Below are 15,593 nucleotides of genomic sequence, written 5' to 3' on the forward strand. Positions count from 1 at the left end.
AGTGCGCCGGTTGTTTAGAAAGAGGGAAAAGTTCTCAATCTAAAATCTGGCCATATTCCAAATCCTCCTCGTCATAGTAATTCACGGAAGTAGACATCAACCAATTGATACATATGTACAGCGCATGTATCCTGGACTTGGTGCCTGACGAGCAGTGATCAGCATCGTTGCAGGGTCCTGCAACGTATTTTTGCCACCATAGATAAGACCAGGGACATGTTATCCCTAACAACAGAGAGGATCATGCGTTAGGCGTTTCCTATAGATAGCATCACGGCTCGGTACCGATTCCGAACCGTGCTGGGTCAAACGGGGATCCCTGATTAGTTGGAGCATTGACAAAACAGATAAGAGACGGGCCCGATGCCGAACCGTAGACACAGCAGGTCACCAACTGGCTTATGTTACGGTTTTATACTCGTCAGATAAGCCGGGTCTCGACAAGGCTATGGATAAAAAATGGTAATTGACTCCGCATAGCTGCTCTATATACTGGGTTGGTCTAACTAGTATGCCATGTATAAGACCACGTTGTATTGTAATGTAAATACTCTCCTCACAAGCCGTGCGGGGTCTCAAGCATTATTTCTATAATATATATGACATTCAGTCTATATTATCACCGTCATCAATGTGTAGAACGGAATTCAGCTTGTATCCGCAACCCTGTCCCTGCTTGACAGGGAATTAATAATCCTGTCCTAATCATAATGGCATTCACACAACATGTTGTCATTATCGGAGCTGGCATCGTAGGGACTAACCTTGCGGATGAGCTGGTATCGCGAGGATGGAAAAACATCACCGTTGTCGAGCAAGGTCCACTGCACATGCCTGGCGGATCGACATCGCACGCCCCAGGCCTCGTCTTTCAGGTAAATGCGTCCAAAACAATGACCCAACTAGCGCGCTACACAGTCGAAAAGTTCAAGTCACTGGAAAAGGACGGTCAGAATTGTTTTAACCAATTAGGCGGCCTTGAAGTGGCAACAACACCGGAACGCTTAGAGGAGCTGAAACGGAAGCACGGTTATGCATCTTCGTGGGGAATCGAGGCTCGGCTTATTACTGCTGAAGAATGTTTCGAAAAATATCCACTCTTGAACAAAGAGCTCGTTCTCGGCGGGTTGCATATACCTAATGATGGCCTTGCACTCGCAGCACGCGCAACACAGTTGCTTATTGAACGCACCAGTAAGGCTGGTGTTCGGTATTTGGGGTTGACACCTGTCACTGGCATCGAGCAAGGGGACCGAGGTGTGACTGGCGTGATAACAGCTAACGGAATGATACCCGCCGATATTGTTATTTCCTGCGCTGGCTTCTGGGGTGTTGAGGTGGGAGCAATGATAGGCCTGACGATTCCCTTGGTTCCTCTCGCTCATCAATATGCGAAAACAACTTCGGTTCCTGCTCTCGCTGGCCGAAGTGTGAATTCTCTGCAAAACGGCATGAATGCAAGCATGCCAATTCTAAGACATCAAGACCAAGATCTATATTACCGAGAACACGGTGATCAGTACGGGATCGGATACTACGGCCATCGTCCGATGCCAGTTAATGCTGCCTCACTAGGCGTTACATCAAAAGATGTCGACGAGAAGAACATGCCTTCGCGTCTGGATTTCACGTGGGAGGATTTTGAACCGGCGTGGGAAGAGACTAAAAGGCTCTTACCGGTTCTACAAGACTGTGAAATATCGGACGGATTTAATGGCGTCTTCTCATTTACGCCAGATGGTGGGCCGATTGTAGGACAAGCTCCTCACTTGAATGGCTTCTATGTGGCTGAGGCCGTATGGGTTACACACTCTGCCGGCGTTGCACGAGCTGTCGCCGAAGTGCTCACTACAGGATCATCGCAGATTGATATTACGGAATGTGATTTATCCCGATTTGAAGAAGTCCAACTTACTCAAACGTATATCAGTGAGACCTCTCAACAGAACTTCGTTGAAGTTTACGACATTATACACCCGCTCCAGCCAAAAGAGTCCCCACGGAACCTCCGCACCAGTCCATTCTACGCCCGACAACGTGAACTAGGAGCGTACTTCCTTGAAGTTGGCGGCTGGGAAATCCCGTATTGGTATGAATCCAATGCAGAGCTGGTTAAATACCTTCCAGCCGCGTGGCAGCCCGTCAAGCGAGATACATGGGCAGCGCGATACTACTCTCCAATCGCTGCTGCCGAGGCATGGAAGATGCGGAATGCGGTGGCCATGTACGATATGGCATCATTCCACAGGTTCCAAGTAACTGGCCCAGGGGCTGTTCAACTTCTGCAACGATTATGCACGAGTGACGTTACTGCAAAGCCAGGGAGCATAATCTATACCCTGCTCTTGAATAATAACGGTGGAATCCGCAGCGATATTTTTGTTGCAAGATTAGCTGATAGCTTGTTCCAAATCGGGGCAAACTCGACTACTGATTTGGCATATCTCACAAGTGAAGCTGCTCGCCAATCACAACAAAACCCAAGCCAATGGGTGCAGGCCCGCGATATCACGGGAAGCACATGTTGTATCGGTCTCTGGGGTCCTCGTTCGCGGGATGTCATCAATGAAGTCAGCGCAGACGACTTTTCGAACAAAGGGCTTCCTTATTTCAGTGTCAAAAGAGTGACTATAGCCGGAGTTCCAGTTACGGCAATGCGTAAATCCTATATTGGGGAGTTAGGATGGGAGCTTCATGCTAGTGCCGAGTATGGCCAACATTTATGGGCCGCTTTATGGAAAGCGGGACACCCTCATGGACTTATTGCAGCTGGCCGCAGCGCCTTTAATTCCCTGCGACTAGAGAAGGGTTATAGGATTTGGGGCACAGATATCAGAACCGAACATGATCCATATGAAGCTGGAGTGGGCTCCGCCATCACTGCAGACAAAAAGGAAGATTACGTTGGAAAGGCAGCGCTTCAGCGCCGATACCAAGACGCCGTGCCTTCTCCTTCTCGGCGATTGCGTTGTCTGACAGTTGAGGACCGCCGGTCGGTTTTGTTGGGTAAGGAACCTATATTTCATAAAAACAAAGCAGTCGGATACGTCACAAGTGCTGGTTTTGGCTACACAATTGGCAAACCTATCGCTTATGGCTGGCTACCGAGTGATGTGCAACAAGGTGAAGCTGTCGAGATCGAGTACTTTGGACGCAGGATTAAGGCTAGGGTGACTGTTGAGCCTCTTTATGACTCACAAATGAGACGTCTGTACGACGAGGATCCGGCTGTTCCGCCTGAATTCCAGCATCGCTTGAATGCACGATTGTAAAGTGCGAGGGTCGGTGTGGAATATTTGAATGTTTGTAGATAAGCTCGGACCTTTTATCTTAGCGGGAATAATAGTGCGATGATGATTGAATGATATTTGTGTTAATATTGAAATGCTAATGACTAGCTGTTTGGGTGAGCTCGTTCCGGTCTATATTCATGAGAATCCTAAAGACCCTCAATGAAACATTTAACAATCGTGTGATTGTACTACGAAGTAGAGAATCCTAAATTATGAAATCAGTCTGGACAGCACTCTTCTTCAAACCAAAGTCTGCGAAGCCGAACATTGCAGTAAATGTTAGGGCATCGCCAAAACCAACCCATAGTCGAAAATCTTAAATATGTTGCATGGGGAGATAGGCAATTCCGTGATAAATGAAATGGAGTGTATCCTGAACGTTCAAAGACGCGGGACTTCAAGTTACTTGAATGGGCAATTGAACTTACCCGGTTTGGTTTGAATGTCGGCGAGGGAATATCTGGACTCTTCCTCCCAAATTTGAACACAATTACTCCGTTTTCGAAGATGTTGAGCACGCTAGAAATATCTAGGGACGCGTTTCGGGCTTTCCCAACTGGGGTCCGGTCGGCAAGAGAGTACTGAGGCGTCGAGAATTGCACGTGGGTTCCATGGGGATTGTCGCGTTGGCATCTTCACGGGCGGTTTCGAAGGTGATTGATATGGCAGATATTAGACACCAGAAATTGCAACTTGAGTGAGTACCGAAGAGATAGAGTGTCAAATGTTTCAAAATGATTGAATTCTATACGGAGCAGTCACAAACAAAACCGGTAATGTATGGTCGCGCGCATGGCTTTTGTGGGAAACTGTACAAAATCGCTGTCGCAATCAAGCAGGTCGTCAATTTCATACCTTGGGTCAGGGATGAACGTCATTATAGGTTTCCAAGATCCCACCAGGCAGAGCCACCAGCACTACCTGGGATGGTTTGAAAATCGACGTAACTCATGTTTTCCATGTCCTCAAACTGAGTAGGATCCGCCCATAGCCAGGGTGTGCTGGAATTGAACATGAAATTTTCTGGAGGTGCAACTAATTTTTCTTGCTGCGATGATTTAGTTCCTGTGGTTGTTGGGGTATTTCCTGATGCCGCTGAAGGGACGGAAGCACGATAGAATGACATAGGCACAGCTTGGCCTCCATCAGCGGTGTCGACGGTGACCTCTGGGGATGTAGTAGCTATTATTTCGAGCGTGGAACAGTCGTCGTCCATTTCTTCCTCCCGGTCACTCGGAAGTGGAGTGAGCGAGGAATGCAGCAAATTGCTTGTTAGTGTTTCTTGTGATGACAGATTATTATTACAGTTGAATTGAAGTATATCCCACATTAAAGAGATATTCAAGTGAATTTTAGATGGCATCCAATCTTCGTAATTCATATTTTCTGAGCCGGATGCAATGCTCATCATTTTGTCAAGAGTTTCGTTCTAAAACGTATTGTCATAGGTTAGTGGATCTGGTGGTACGATATCTCGCAGGATGACATACCAAAGCTTCGCAGGCACGGGAAAGCGGTACAAAGCTTTTCAAAAATCTCCTGCACTTCGTAAGGTCCACATTTGACTTGAATTTGAGCCGAGGATCTGCAGAACAGCAAAAGTAAAGTTGAACTGTGGCTGCAATGGCGGCCATGTGGCAAATGGAGGGATCTACCAGCCGTACTTGCTTCTCCAAGACCATATCAATTAGGCGAACAATCCACGTTGCATGCAACAAAACCAATTCGGATGACCTCCTCCAAAAGCTGTTTGGGATTGCGAGGTTTGGGTTATGTTTTGAAGCGACAATGTAAAGAAACGGATGGTTTAAAATGGTGAGAATGGCGTGGTACATAAACTGAGCCTTAAGCCAGGGGACCCAGTAAGCTCGGTTCAGACGTAGTTCCTCTGCCTTGCGCTCATAGAATTTAACCTGTTCATATCGGTGACATAGTGGGGTACGATTCTCAATTTCCATCAGATCCGACAGGATCATCGCATATGTTGAATCGTGCCACCATGGTTCTTTTAATTGATTATTCGAGCAATCAGTTACGTAGGCTCTGACTCTGCTCCAAATCCATCCAAAGTAGACAGTCATGCTCCAAATTCCAGTATCATTTGGTGACGAACACCCAATATCATCTCTTGGAAGTGGAGGATGACGATGTTTATTAGCACCTTGGTGAGAAGAAAACCAAGGACGCCATGTCTCGGTCGGAACATTCAGAAGTCCAGTCTGACGACCGTAAGTCTGCTCTAGCGTTTGAAGACTCCAGAAGAGTCTCTTTTTCCGTTCTGTTAGTGGATCGTTTTCATTATATGAGGAGTCGAGATCCAACATAGCAGAGCGGCAGAGCTGAGAAGCAAGAGATAGATGAAATTGACCGAGATGGCCTTCTGCATCTGTTTTCGAGTTAGTCAATAGACCGATTTATCTTCAAACAGAATGCCCGTACTTATAAAAAAGGAGTAGGAAAGAAAACACAAGCTTTCAATCGTCGCTAGCTCCACTGTTCCATTTGCAACACGGAACATGATCAACCTTCTGGCATTGTTTGCGTAATGTTGCCATTGATCAGGGTCTTGTGTGAACGGTGCGGCAAGTGCCTGGATGCTCCACACCAGCTCGTCGGGAAGATCGTCCTGATCTTCCAGTTCATCAAGATTGAAGCACCATAGCGGTTGTCGATGCCAGTACTTGAAGAATAGATCTATGGCTTTTGACCCTGATACCCCTCGAGCGGGTTCTTCAACTGGAAACCTCGCCGAGGAACTACTATTATGGTTGGTGCTGTATCTGCGCTCATTCGATGGAGCATGATGACCTGTTTTCGAAGACAAAGATGTCTTGATCTCCTCGAGGATCTGTTCCTGACGTGTTGTCTGAATCGGTCTGTAGAAAATTGTCAGAGCAACCTTGTCGACAGCGCGGACCGAGGGGTATATAGCTACATGTTTCCGCTCAAGATAAGATTTACCTTTTCTTCCAGGTCGGCTAGTTTATCTCGCTACGAAGAAGTCAAAACTTGGAGATGAGGCACAGTGGAAGGACAGGCAAGGCATGATACATACAGATTGCTCACCTAGTACCGCTCTTGCGGGAGCAGCAGCGTAGGAGCACTGCTGATTGAGGCGTACACAACATGAGCAAGCCGGTTTTTCGCCTGGACAGCGAATCTTCTTCCTCCTGATAAGATGATGTCAGACAGTGCTTGGCAAGAGTAGATAACGGAGACAAACCTGCAGTTGAGGCAAGCGTGGTTGGAGCGTAACCTCTGGCGAGAACTCTCGGGCGGCATCGTTGCGACGACGCAGCGAGCACAAGCTGGAGCGAGCGTGCCTCAAGAGATTCAGTTGGAGTCGAGGGGTCGCTCTCCTCGCGCTTTGGCCCAGTCTGGCAGGCGGCGGCCAGATCATGTGAGCTGGTCAGGTGACGGGTCTGGGCGTGCCTGGCTGATAATACTAAGAGCTTATCGGGATGTCTTAACCGCGTCCGGAGAACTGATCCCTGGTAATACTGTAATTACCGTTCCACAAGGACCGAAGGGGGACAATGGCTTCTGAGGGGTCTGCGGGGATGGCGGGGGCAAGTCACACAGGAATGCTTTGATAAGGCGTACCATATGCCGTATCCACTAGCAACAATACACGATCGTTATCTTGCTTCTCGGCCAATCATATGCGGGCATTCCATATACTGCGATACAGCAATACAGCATCCAATTTATTTCCCTTGCTCAGCACACAGCACTAACCATCATGTCAACAACCATTCCCAGTCAATTCTCCCTCAGGAACGAGAAATAGTTACTTGGAATCTTAGCTGTCTTTCCTCCTACCTATTGGGAGTAAAATTGCTAGTTAGGCAGAGCACTTGCACGGGCAAATAATATATTTCTTCTCTACCGGCAGACACATCTTGGGGGGTATATGGGACCACATCCATAAATGGAGCAATGATTTGTTTGCAGTGATGTTTTATGACCCGTCCTTAACCTCGAGCGCCAGGTCGTAGTAGAGTGAATTCTAGGCAGTTGGTCTAGATTGTCTGCCTATTTTATCTAATAAATAACTACTGAAATTGCGCAACCCAGACATCCATGGTGCGAACCTTGCTTCCGTTAAGCTGACCAACGGCTTCGATGACAGCGTCACGGGATGAGCGCAAAGTGGTCTTTAGAGTCGTTTCTGCAACGTGTTGGTCGATTTCCAACAAGAACTGTGTGCTTAAGACTGTTGAGGTCTCCCACCTCCCATCTTGAAGGTCCTCCTCTGGAATTATAAAACTTTCTTCTTCCAATTTCCAGCCACCAGTTTTTGCTGCGTCTTTGATACTGCTTGGGCTCGAGAGACAACGAATATTAGCATCACTGTGCTTGTTGTGAGCTTCCAAGGCAGCCCTAGTCATGGCAGCCATGACGTGCGGTATAGCAGCCCTTTCAGTTGCCTTGAGGCTGTACTCGGATATTACAAGCTTGCCGGCTCGGGGTTTCAGCGCAGTAAGTAGACTAACGAGAGTCTCTGAAGAAGCAAAGTACCATATGCAGTGCGCTAAAACAACAAAGTCCCATGACTTATCTGGGTGCTGCGCCAAGAAACCCTCAGGCTGGGAATTATGCCAGGAGATACGGCTTCCCAAACTGCCCGAGGAAATGTGAGCCTGTGCCTGAGCAAGAGTGACTGGGGTACCATAGTCTGGGGAGCCGGGGTCTATAGCGTCAACGTGACCATTAGGTCCAACGGCCTCGGCCAGGACCGTGGTGCAAGTCCCCTGTCCACAGCCAATTTCAAGAACGCGGCTACCTGTCGGGATCCTCCAGGTATTTATGAGCTTGATGCGGTGCGCTGCTTGTGGATTCTCTATCTGCAGTTGGCTCGGGTTTAGCAAAATGGAATATGAAGCAATTGTTGTTGCAGCCGTTGCTGCTATGGGGACGAATGACGTCATGAACGATGGTTACGACTGAGTAATTACTGAGTTTAATGCTATGGTATTATGGATTTATCTACGCCCACGCAGCGCTTTATATGATTTCCTAAATTCTGGTCTACTGAGATGAGTCACATTCAATGTTGCAGTTCTAAATTAAGATTAAATGCGGGCGGACTACGTAATAGGACTGGTCTAGCTATTTTCGGTAGGCTGTCAGCCATTATCCCTGCTTTTATGGCTGCACTGTTCGGTGCAACTGTATTTATGTTGCAGGTCGATCCTCTTGCTTATTTTGGACGCGAATCCAGATGTCTCGGTGTTGATCTGCGTTTTCTGCAAAGCCACTAATATCAGCCCCATCAACCTGTGATCATAATTATCGAAGCAATCTTAATATTAAAATTTAATAGCTTTTTATTTTTCTTATTTAAGCTTTCTTGATTTCGTTGTTTTCTAGAAATATTGATAAATCTAAAAATTTAAAAGATTAAAATTTATACTCGGCTTGTTCCATTAGAATGTCTATTGATGTGAGTATATCGAGTTAGAATTAAGCATCATTTGAAACAACATGAAAACGATTTCGTTACAGCTTCTTCATCATTAAAACTCAAATGGCCCGCAATAATTCAAGAAAAGAAAGAAAGAGAAGTATATCGTAATAATTACCACGCAATGCCCTCGTCGGGTGGTAATGGACAGTCGGTGGTGGCAACCTGACACGACAGATTCGAGCAAAAGCTGATATCTTTCTCGCTGATGGACGCATGCTTCGGCAGAGTCTGTCGAGCAGGCCAGATCTCCTGCTTTGCCTTTTGCTCACGATCGTAGTGCTCCGTCACAACCTGTCGCACGAGCTTCTGGAAGTATAACGGCCCCTTTTCCTTTTCGGGATGCAGCTCGCCGTTCACAAACACGCCTGCACTCAGATTCTTCTGGGTCAAATCACAGAGGTATTTGTCTTCGGACATGATGCGTTTGTACATGGTGTCAATATTCTTGAAGTCTTCGTCGGAAGCGTTCTTGTTTCGATATACTTCATATTTCATTATCGCACTGGTGGGAGAAATCGGGACGAATCGCTGCATAAAGAAAAAGTTTGGTCTGGATACAAACAATTAGTAACCGTTCTAGGTTGGATGGCTGATAGAGACACTTACGAGACATTCATAGATGCATTGGGAAAATAATACGTGCTAGCAACTCGCAATCCGCTTGCAATCTGCTCGGGTGTGGAGTGGGCATCGTGAATGATGCTTCCATTCTTCGTATCAACAGAATATGTCGATAGATCGGCCACAGCAGGGATATCAGGGTGTGTTGTTGGGCAGTGGTAGCATTCATTGTAGTTGTCAGCCAGAATTTTCCAGTTGTAGTCTCCCCCTTGCTCCCAGCTATGGTCAAAAACGTAGTCATCGAAGTTGTAGTTCTGGAATCGAGGCTGGAGATCAATCCCTTTGAAGTCATCTTCCCAAGCAATCTCTGGCTTTTCTGCAGCATCCAGGTTGACCCAGATAAAACCATTCGTATCAACGTGAACATGAATCGGGAAGAGACCATTCTTGCTCTTATCAAAGTTCTCCAGAGACTGGTAACTGGGAGCTTTGGCTAGTTTTCCGTTAAGGCCGTAAGACCAACCATGATATTTGCAAGCAAAGATCTTCGATGACCCTTGGTCTTGGGTCACAACTGGAAACCCGCGATGCCGACAGACATTGTGGAAAGCATTGATGTTTTCCTGGCGATCCTTCACAATTATAAACTGGAACCCAGCAACTTCGTAGCGGACCCAATCTCCGGGATTAGGAAATCTAGCCTTGTGAGTTGTGAAAAGCCATCGTTTGCAGAAGATTCCTCTTCTCTCAAGCTCGAACATCTCTTGGGAGGTATACCAAGAGGAAGGTAAAGCCCTGACGGGACTGCTTTCATCAGCAGGGGCTTCCTTGGTGGCGCCAGAAACACCGAGCAAGTTCCAGAGAGTAGAAGTCATTGTGATTCAAAGATAACCAATTCTTGCCAAAGATTGGTAAAGTGAAGGTAAAAAAGCAATGTGCTTCGTTGTGTGGTAGCCTCCAGACCCTCTTCCCCAGAAGATAGCAGCCTACATATAGTAAATCGCTAACCATACTTCAGTTGGCCACCTCCTTATCTCTCCCATGACTATCGCTATTGTGATATGCAACCCGAAGCACAATGGCCCCGTCAGCCGTTCGGTGGCGCATGTACATTCGGAAGCCTGCCGATCACAGGACCGGAACGGGTTATACTCGCCCGGACTGTTTGTTCGACTGTGTAATCGATATAGTTTACTGATAAGGTTCCTGCTTACTATATTTGGGACCGGCTCGCGGGGTCTGGATCGAAAGGAAATCTTGGTGGCACGGAACACGGTTCACCCTAACCCTAACCTCCGTGCTCGGGCGGAGGATCGCACAACCGTGACCGTTTTCGCTGCCGTCTTGATAAGGGCCATGCCAACACAACTGAAAGATTGACAATTGTTTTCCCGATTTAGAGAAGAGGTCCATACCTAGCTGATTTTTTGGCGCCCCTGATTTTCAGACTTTCCACTAGTGGTCGTGGCCGAACGTTGTGAGTCACGTGGATCTCTTCATCACGATCGATTAGAGACATTAAAAGTTCCAGAAGAAAAACCGAAACTGGCTACCTCCGCAGAAGCTGTCTAGGAAGAGTTTAGGCATTATTCAAGGTCAATCTGTCATCAAACACATAACCCCTCTTCTTTGGGGACACTGTCTGGGAACTACCTACGTATACTGTAGTGTAGGCAAATTTCTAAAAGATTGCGACTTATGCCTGAGGTTAACCTTTTCTCCCTCAAAGGTCTCATGACCGCATTGGAGACCACGTTGGTAGCTGTATTATCTGGACTAGGCTATTGATACTTTCCAGCAGCCGCCATAGTATGATATGCGGTAAAAGGCTTAATGGACCTCTAATTTGGCCTTTCTCTGGTGGTCTAGATTTCTAGTTCAAGCTAATATAACTAGTGATCTATACCTAGAGTCATATGACACGTCTCTAAATAAAGATTGAAGTCAAATGAAGACACATGTAGCGGTAGTGCACGAAATACTACATGAAATCTTTTCCCGTCTTTTTCCACTCCGTTCCATGGTACGTAGAATCAAACCCCGGAGCCCGTAAAAACCTAGAGACCTTCAGCTAGTTAAGGTCTAGCACGTGGTTTATATGCTTAGCATATCGATGTTGGCACTATGTATTTCGCTACGATAGGTTATCGAACAATGCATTTTCACTGACTACGTGAATACGATTTCATCCTTCTATAAAATAGCTAATGCGAACCAAATTGCTGGCGCATTAGCCTACATTTGGACTGTATCTGGTCAAACATTGGTAAACACTGTTATGAGATTCCCATTCCTACTGGCAACTAGAGAGCAGAACATAACACGTAGCAGACACGGGAGTATCCAGGCTTGTGTGGCTGATTCATGTGATGCTATTTCTGAGTGCTAACGGTGTGGATGTTTTTCCGATTGGTTTCTGGACTGAGTGGCTGCTCCGTTATTACTAAATAAAATTGAAGGGAGGAGAAAATAACATTCTTGCAGGTGTAGGCGCAGCTGCCTGAAAAATTGCCAGAACGATTTCTATCCTTTCATACCGTTCAGAGAAAGACGGCGGTGAAGCCAGAACTATGGGAATTATATCTTACTGGTGAATGTTACTATAGTTAGGTGAGCCACCCATGCATCGTTGTTGGTACCTAGTATATTGCCCGTAAAATTTAACCTTTCAAGAAAATAGTCCCCCAGATAAGGGCGGTAGATCCTTACTACAGTTAGGCGATACTTTGCACCTGGCGGGGTAAAACCTAGTTTTCCGCGGACAATTTTAGAGCAACGCCTTTTGACAAATGCTAGACCGAAAATGGTGGTGTAATCCTGAAATATCTGGTTCATTGATAACAAACCGCTAATTAGACGAGTTTCATTATCCCCTCTCCTTTGCTTTATCAGAAGCAATACACGTGTCACTGTTATCGATTTGACAATCAGTGGCGACGCAGACCCATCACGGTTCGGGTCGGCTGGAAAGCCGGTCATCTATCCCGAAGGGTTTTCCCGTAAACAAGTTGCATCAATAATCGATTATAACCAGTAGCTCAACAGAGCTCACAGTTTCAAATATTTACGACATACAACGATATTCTGTCTGTCATGGAGAAGAGAGAGAGTATCATAATCGTCGGCGCCGGCGTGTTCGGCCTGTCAACCGCCCTACAGCTAGCGGAAGAGGGATTCCGATCGATTACGGTGCTCGATCGGTCCATGCCTCCAGTGCCTGATGGATCTAGTAATGATATTTCACGTGTAATTCGATTTGACTATGGAGATAAGGTATACGCCGAGATGGGAAAGGAAGCATACGACTTGTGGAATACATTGCCTGAATATGCGGATTCTTTTCACCGAACACCCTGTGTATGGACTGCACAACAATCCGGTCCAGCGAATTTGGTCCAGTCCGGTGGTTCGGATTTCATTCGTAAGACGAAAGAGATCCTGACTAATATGGGACATGAATGGTTTGTCCTCGAAAATGTTGAAGCATTGAAAGCCCGGTTCCCGACGGTTACAGGAAACCCTATTGGGGCAGGGTTTGAAGGTTTTTACAACACCTCAGCTGGATGGGCCGATGCCGGGCTTGCCATAGCTGGTCTGCGCGATCGAGCTATCCGTGCTGGAGTAAACTTTGTTACTGGTCCTCATGGGCAGGTGACAGGACTGGAGAAAGGAGCAGATGGCACGATCAAAGCCGTGAAAACGGCTGAAGGGGGCAGAGTCCAAGGTGATAAATTTATCTTCGCAACAGGCGCATGGACAGCGAGTCTTATCCCGTCTTGGAACTCCATGGTAGCTACAGCTCAGATTGTAGGCTTTGTCCGGCTCACCCCCGATGAGGTGAAAGCATTGAAAGATCTTCCGATCATTTTCAATCTTTCTACCGGCTTTTTTAGTTTTCCACCCCACGAACAGACGGGCTATCTCAAAGTAGCATGTCATAGTTTTGGGTATACTCTGTCTTCCCCAGTTGAAGGTGAAGACGTTTCGTCGCCTCCTGGTAGGGCAGTTTCTGCCCGAGCCAATTTTATTCCAGAAGAAGGACGGCAAAGGCTGCTCGCAGGGTTGGGGGAAATTTTACCGCAACTTGTTTCACGAGGATTTGAGAAAACGGCGCTTTGCTGGTACAATGAGACACCGACTGGAGACTTCGTTTTCGACTATCACCCAGAGCATAAAAACTTGTTTATTGCTACTGGTGGTACTGGACAGTACGTGATTAGTCTAAAAGAACTTGATTAGCTGAGAAACTTTGATACTGACTGACTTGAAACAGTGCCTATAAATTCTTACCGGTAATTGGGAAGTACATTGCTGGGGCATTCCAACGCAAGCTATCCCCAGAACTATTGGAAAAATGGAGATTCCACACCGAGCATCAAAACTTGGAAAAGGACGACGTTTTTACCGGAGCAAAGAGTCGGAAAGGCGGTGATGGTAGTCGTGGTGGGCCGAAGAGGAGAGAATTCACCCCACAGGAACGAGACACTTTGCTTGCTCTTTCAGGTGCACTTGCGAAAAGAACTTCAAAGATATAGATTAGGGAATCACTATAGGACTCGGCTGTTGATGATGATTGATACAAATCAAATTTCAGAGGAATTGATGAAAGCCCTTTCTATTTGGCAATCTTGAAAAGAGTAGGATAGAATAAAAGACATGTGGTGACTTCGAGTACTCGTTGTATTTAGCGTCTAGCATCAATACTGTTATAAGTCCCTCATCGAGGTTCTGTTTATGTAGATTGTTAAGAGACAGCGTCTAGTGACCTATCACACTTCACTCATGTCGATCAATCTCAGCTGCCCTATACCACTGCCAATTATCTCTGTTCCATCTTAAAGCCTTGTCGATTTGGTTCTAGACTCATTAGTTTGTTCTGGATTCAACAATTGTGGGCGCCACGTGAAAAGTGACAGCTCTTATCCAAAGAAATGCGTCATGCGAATATGACAAGCATGCAGTCAGATATGGGCCATTTTTATCGTGCAGAAAAATACCATATATAGATCAGAACATGAGCCTAGCTATACGGAGATTAGCGGGAAAGCGAACAAGGTCGGCCAATCGAGGTGGTCACTCGGCATTGGATCTGATCCACTTCTTTGTTCTCCCCGTAACCCTAAATCTTGCCTGATGTTATTGATAGGAACACAAGGCTGGGAGAAGTACTTTGGAAGATGGCATGTAGCTTTCATGGTCGAACTGGTCATCCTGGAATGTTCCAGGAAGAGTATAAAGATTTGTCAGTCGACAGAAATTCTGGACTTCTGATACGGAGTAAAGTTACTAATCGAAAGTAGTGGAATAAGCAATTCAAACATCGAATGTTGATGTTTTAGGCAGGTTGTGAGGTTGAACCTGATGGCACATGGAGTGCAGTGGTCTTAAAAATTCAACATCGAGATTCCCGGGGCTACACATTAGATAGCACACTCCAAGGGTCTCTCGGTGGAAGATGTTATAATTAACGGCGAGAGAAACTACCGCAAGCTGTTAGCATGCGTTGGGATGTATGCTGTTAGTATCGAAGAGTCCCACACATCTGGTTGTGCATGGGTGAGCATTTCGATACCTCTTTCGTCATGCAAAGTAGGGAGAAACAAAAGACGAATCTCGCATCGCTTTTTGGGTCATGTCCAGGAAGAGTGGTCGTTACTTCTCGACGAAGATTAAGGAACCGATGTGATCCCTTTTCACCACCAGAGAGTTTCATATCGAACCGAAGCTATGCACCTGTTATTTGGAATCCATATGATTAAGCAGAAAATAAATCTTACATGAGAAATCGCCTTCTCATCATATTTGCCAGTTTCCAAGTGTACATTAATGTGAGAGTGAAGGTATCCGAACAGGATCGGGAAGCGCTTTACCAAATTATTATCCGGTGAAACGTAAGATAAGCCCGGGGAGAGAGCTTGCGTCTGGGCGCGAATGATGTCGTATAGACTTGAAGAGCCTAAGACTGATACCCCCATGGCTCACGTGGAGGTGGAGGAGGAGGAGGTGGGGAATTTGGGGTTTGGGGCGAGCCTGGATTGTTTCTGCTAACAATTGACATTCGATCTAAGTAAATGGTATATGATTGACTTGCCTGTTGACCAATGGAAAAATCTCGCCTCGTGTAGAGCAATATGGCATGTCGCCTGGATAAGTGGAAGGACCTTGGCAAGGGTTGGCAGAGGATTATTGATTGAGGATAGGTATCATACAAACCTTCAACAGAGTAACACATGATTGCAAGGGATTAGAATCAACATTCCCATGTAAAA

The 15,593-nt window shown here is 46.4% G+C and overlaps 5 protein-coding genes across 5 annotated transcripts; 2 read left to right on the forward strand and 3 right to left on the reverse strand.

Moving 5' to 3' along the window:
* Positions 1–710: 710 nt before the first annotated feature.
* BGW36DRAFT_307060 (dimethylglycine dehydrogenase precursor) lies at positions 711–3,272 on the forward strand (the record flags this gene model as incomplete). The annotated part of the gene is made up of 1 exon (XM_046212205.1): positions 711–3,272. One exon carries the CDS (start codon positions 711–713, stop codon positions 3,270–3,272), a length of 2,562 nt encoding a protein of 853 aa, XP_046066430.1.
* A 449-nt stretch (positions 3,273–3,721) lies between these two features.
* BGW36DRAFT_67754 (uncharacterized protein) lies at positions 3,722–6,623 on the reverse strand. The gene is made up of 6 exons (XM_046222512.1): positions 6,517–6,623; positions 6,349–6,463; positions 6,229–6,284; positions 5,733–6,169; positions 4,784–5,679; positions 3,722–4,722 (listed from the first exon to the last, which is right to left on the reverse strand). Exons 1-6 carry the CDS (start codon positions 6,573–6,575, stop codon positions 4,171–4,173), a joined length of 2,115 nt encoding a protein of 704 aa, XP_046066431.1. The 5' UTR covers positions 6,576–6,623; the 3' UTR covers positions 3,722–4,170.
* A 537-nt stretch (positions 6,624–7,160) lies between these two features.
* BGW36DRAFT_390288 (SAM-dependent methyltransferase) lies at positions 7,161–8,262 on the reverse strand. The gene has a single exon (XM_046217460.1). The coding sequence runs from the start codon at positions 8,222–8,224 to the stop codon at positions 7,349–7,351; it is 876 nt and encodes a 291-aa protein (XP_046066432.1). The 5' UTR covers positions 8,225–8,262; the 3' UTR covers positions 7,161–7,348.
* A 446-nt stretch (positions 8,263–8,708) lies between these two features.
* On the reverse strand, positions 8,709–10,530 carry BGW36DRAFT_466067 (Rieske [2Fe-2S] iron-sulfur domain-containing protein). Its single transcript, XM_046222325.1, has 2 exons — positions 9,370–10,530; positions 8,709–9,313 (listed from the first exon to the last, which is right to left on the reverse strand). Exons 1-2 carry the CDS (start codon positions 10,197–10,199, stop codon positions 8,875–8,877), a joined length of 1,269 nt encoding a protein of 422 aa, XP_046066433.1. The 5' UTR covers positions 10,200–10,530; the 3' UTR covers positions 8,709–8,874.
* A 1,887-nt stretch (positions 10,531–12,417) lies between these two features.
* Positions 12,418–13,859, forward strand: BGW36DRAFT_307855 (sarcosine oxidase; the record flags this gene model as incomplete). The annotated part of the gene is made up of 2 exons (XM_046212276.1): positions 12,418–13,532; positions 13,598–13,859. The coding sequence occupies 2 exons, from the start codon at positions 12,418–12,420 to the stop codon at positions 13,857–13,859; spliced, it is 1,377 nt and encodes a 458-aa protein (XP_046066434.1).
* Positions 13,860–15,593: the final 1,734 nt, after the last annotated feature.

Source organism: Talaromyces proteolyticus, assembly GCF_021365285.1.
Source record: "Talaromyces proteolyticus strain PMI_201 chromosome Unknown BGW36scaffold_14, whole genome shotgun sequence".
Taxonomy (NCBI): Eukaryota; Fungi; Ascomycota; class Eurotiomycetes; order Eurotiales; family Trichocomaceae; genus Talaromyces; species Talaromyces proteolyticus.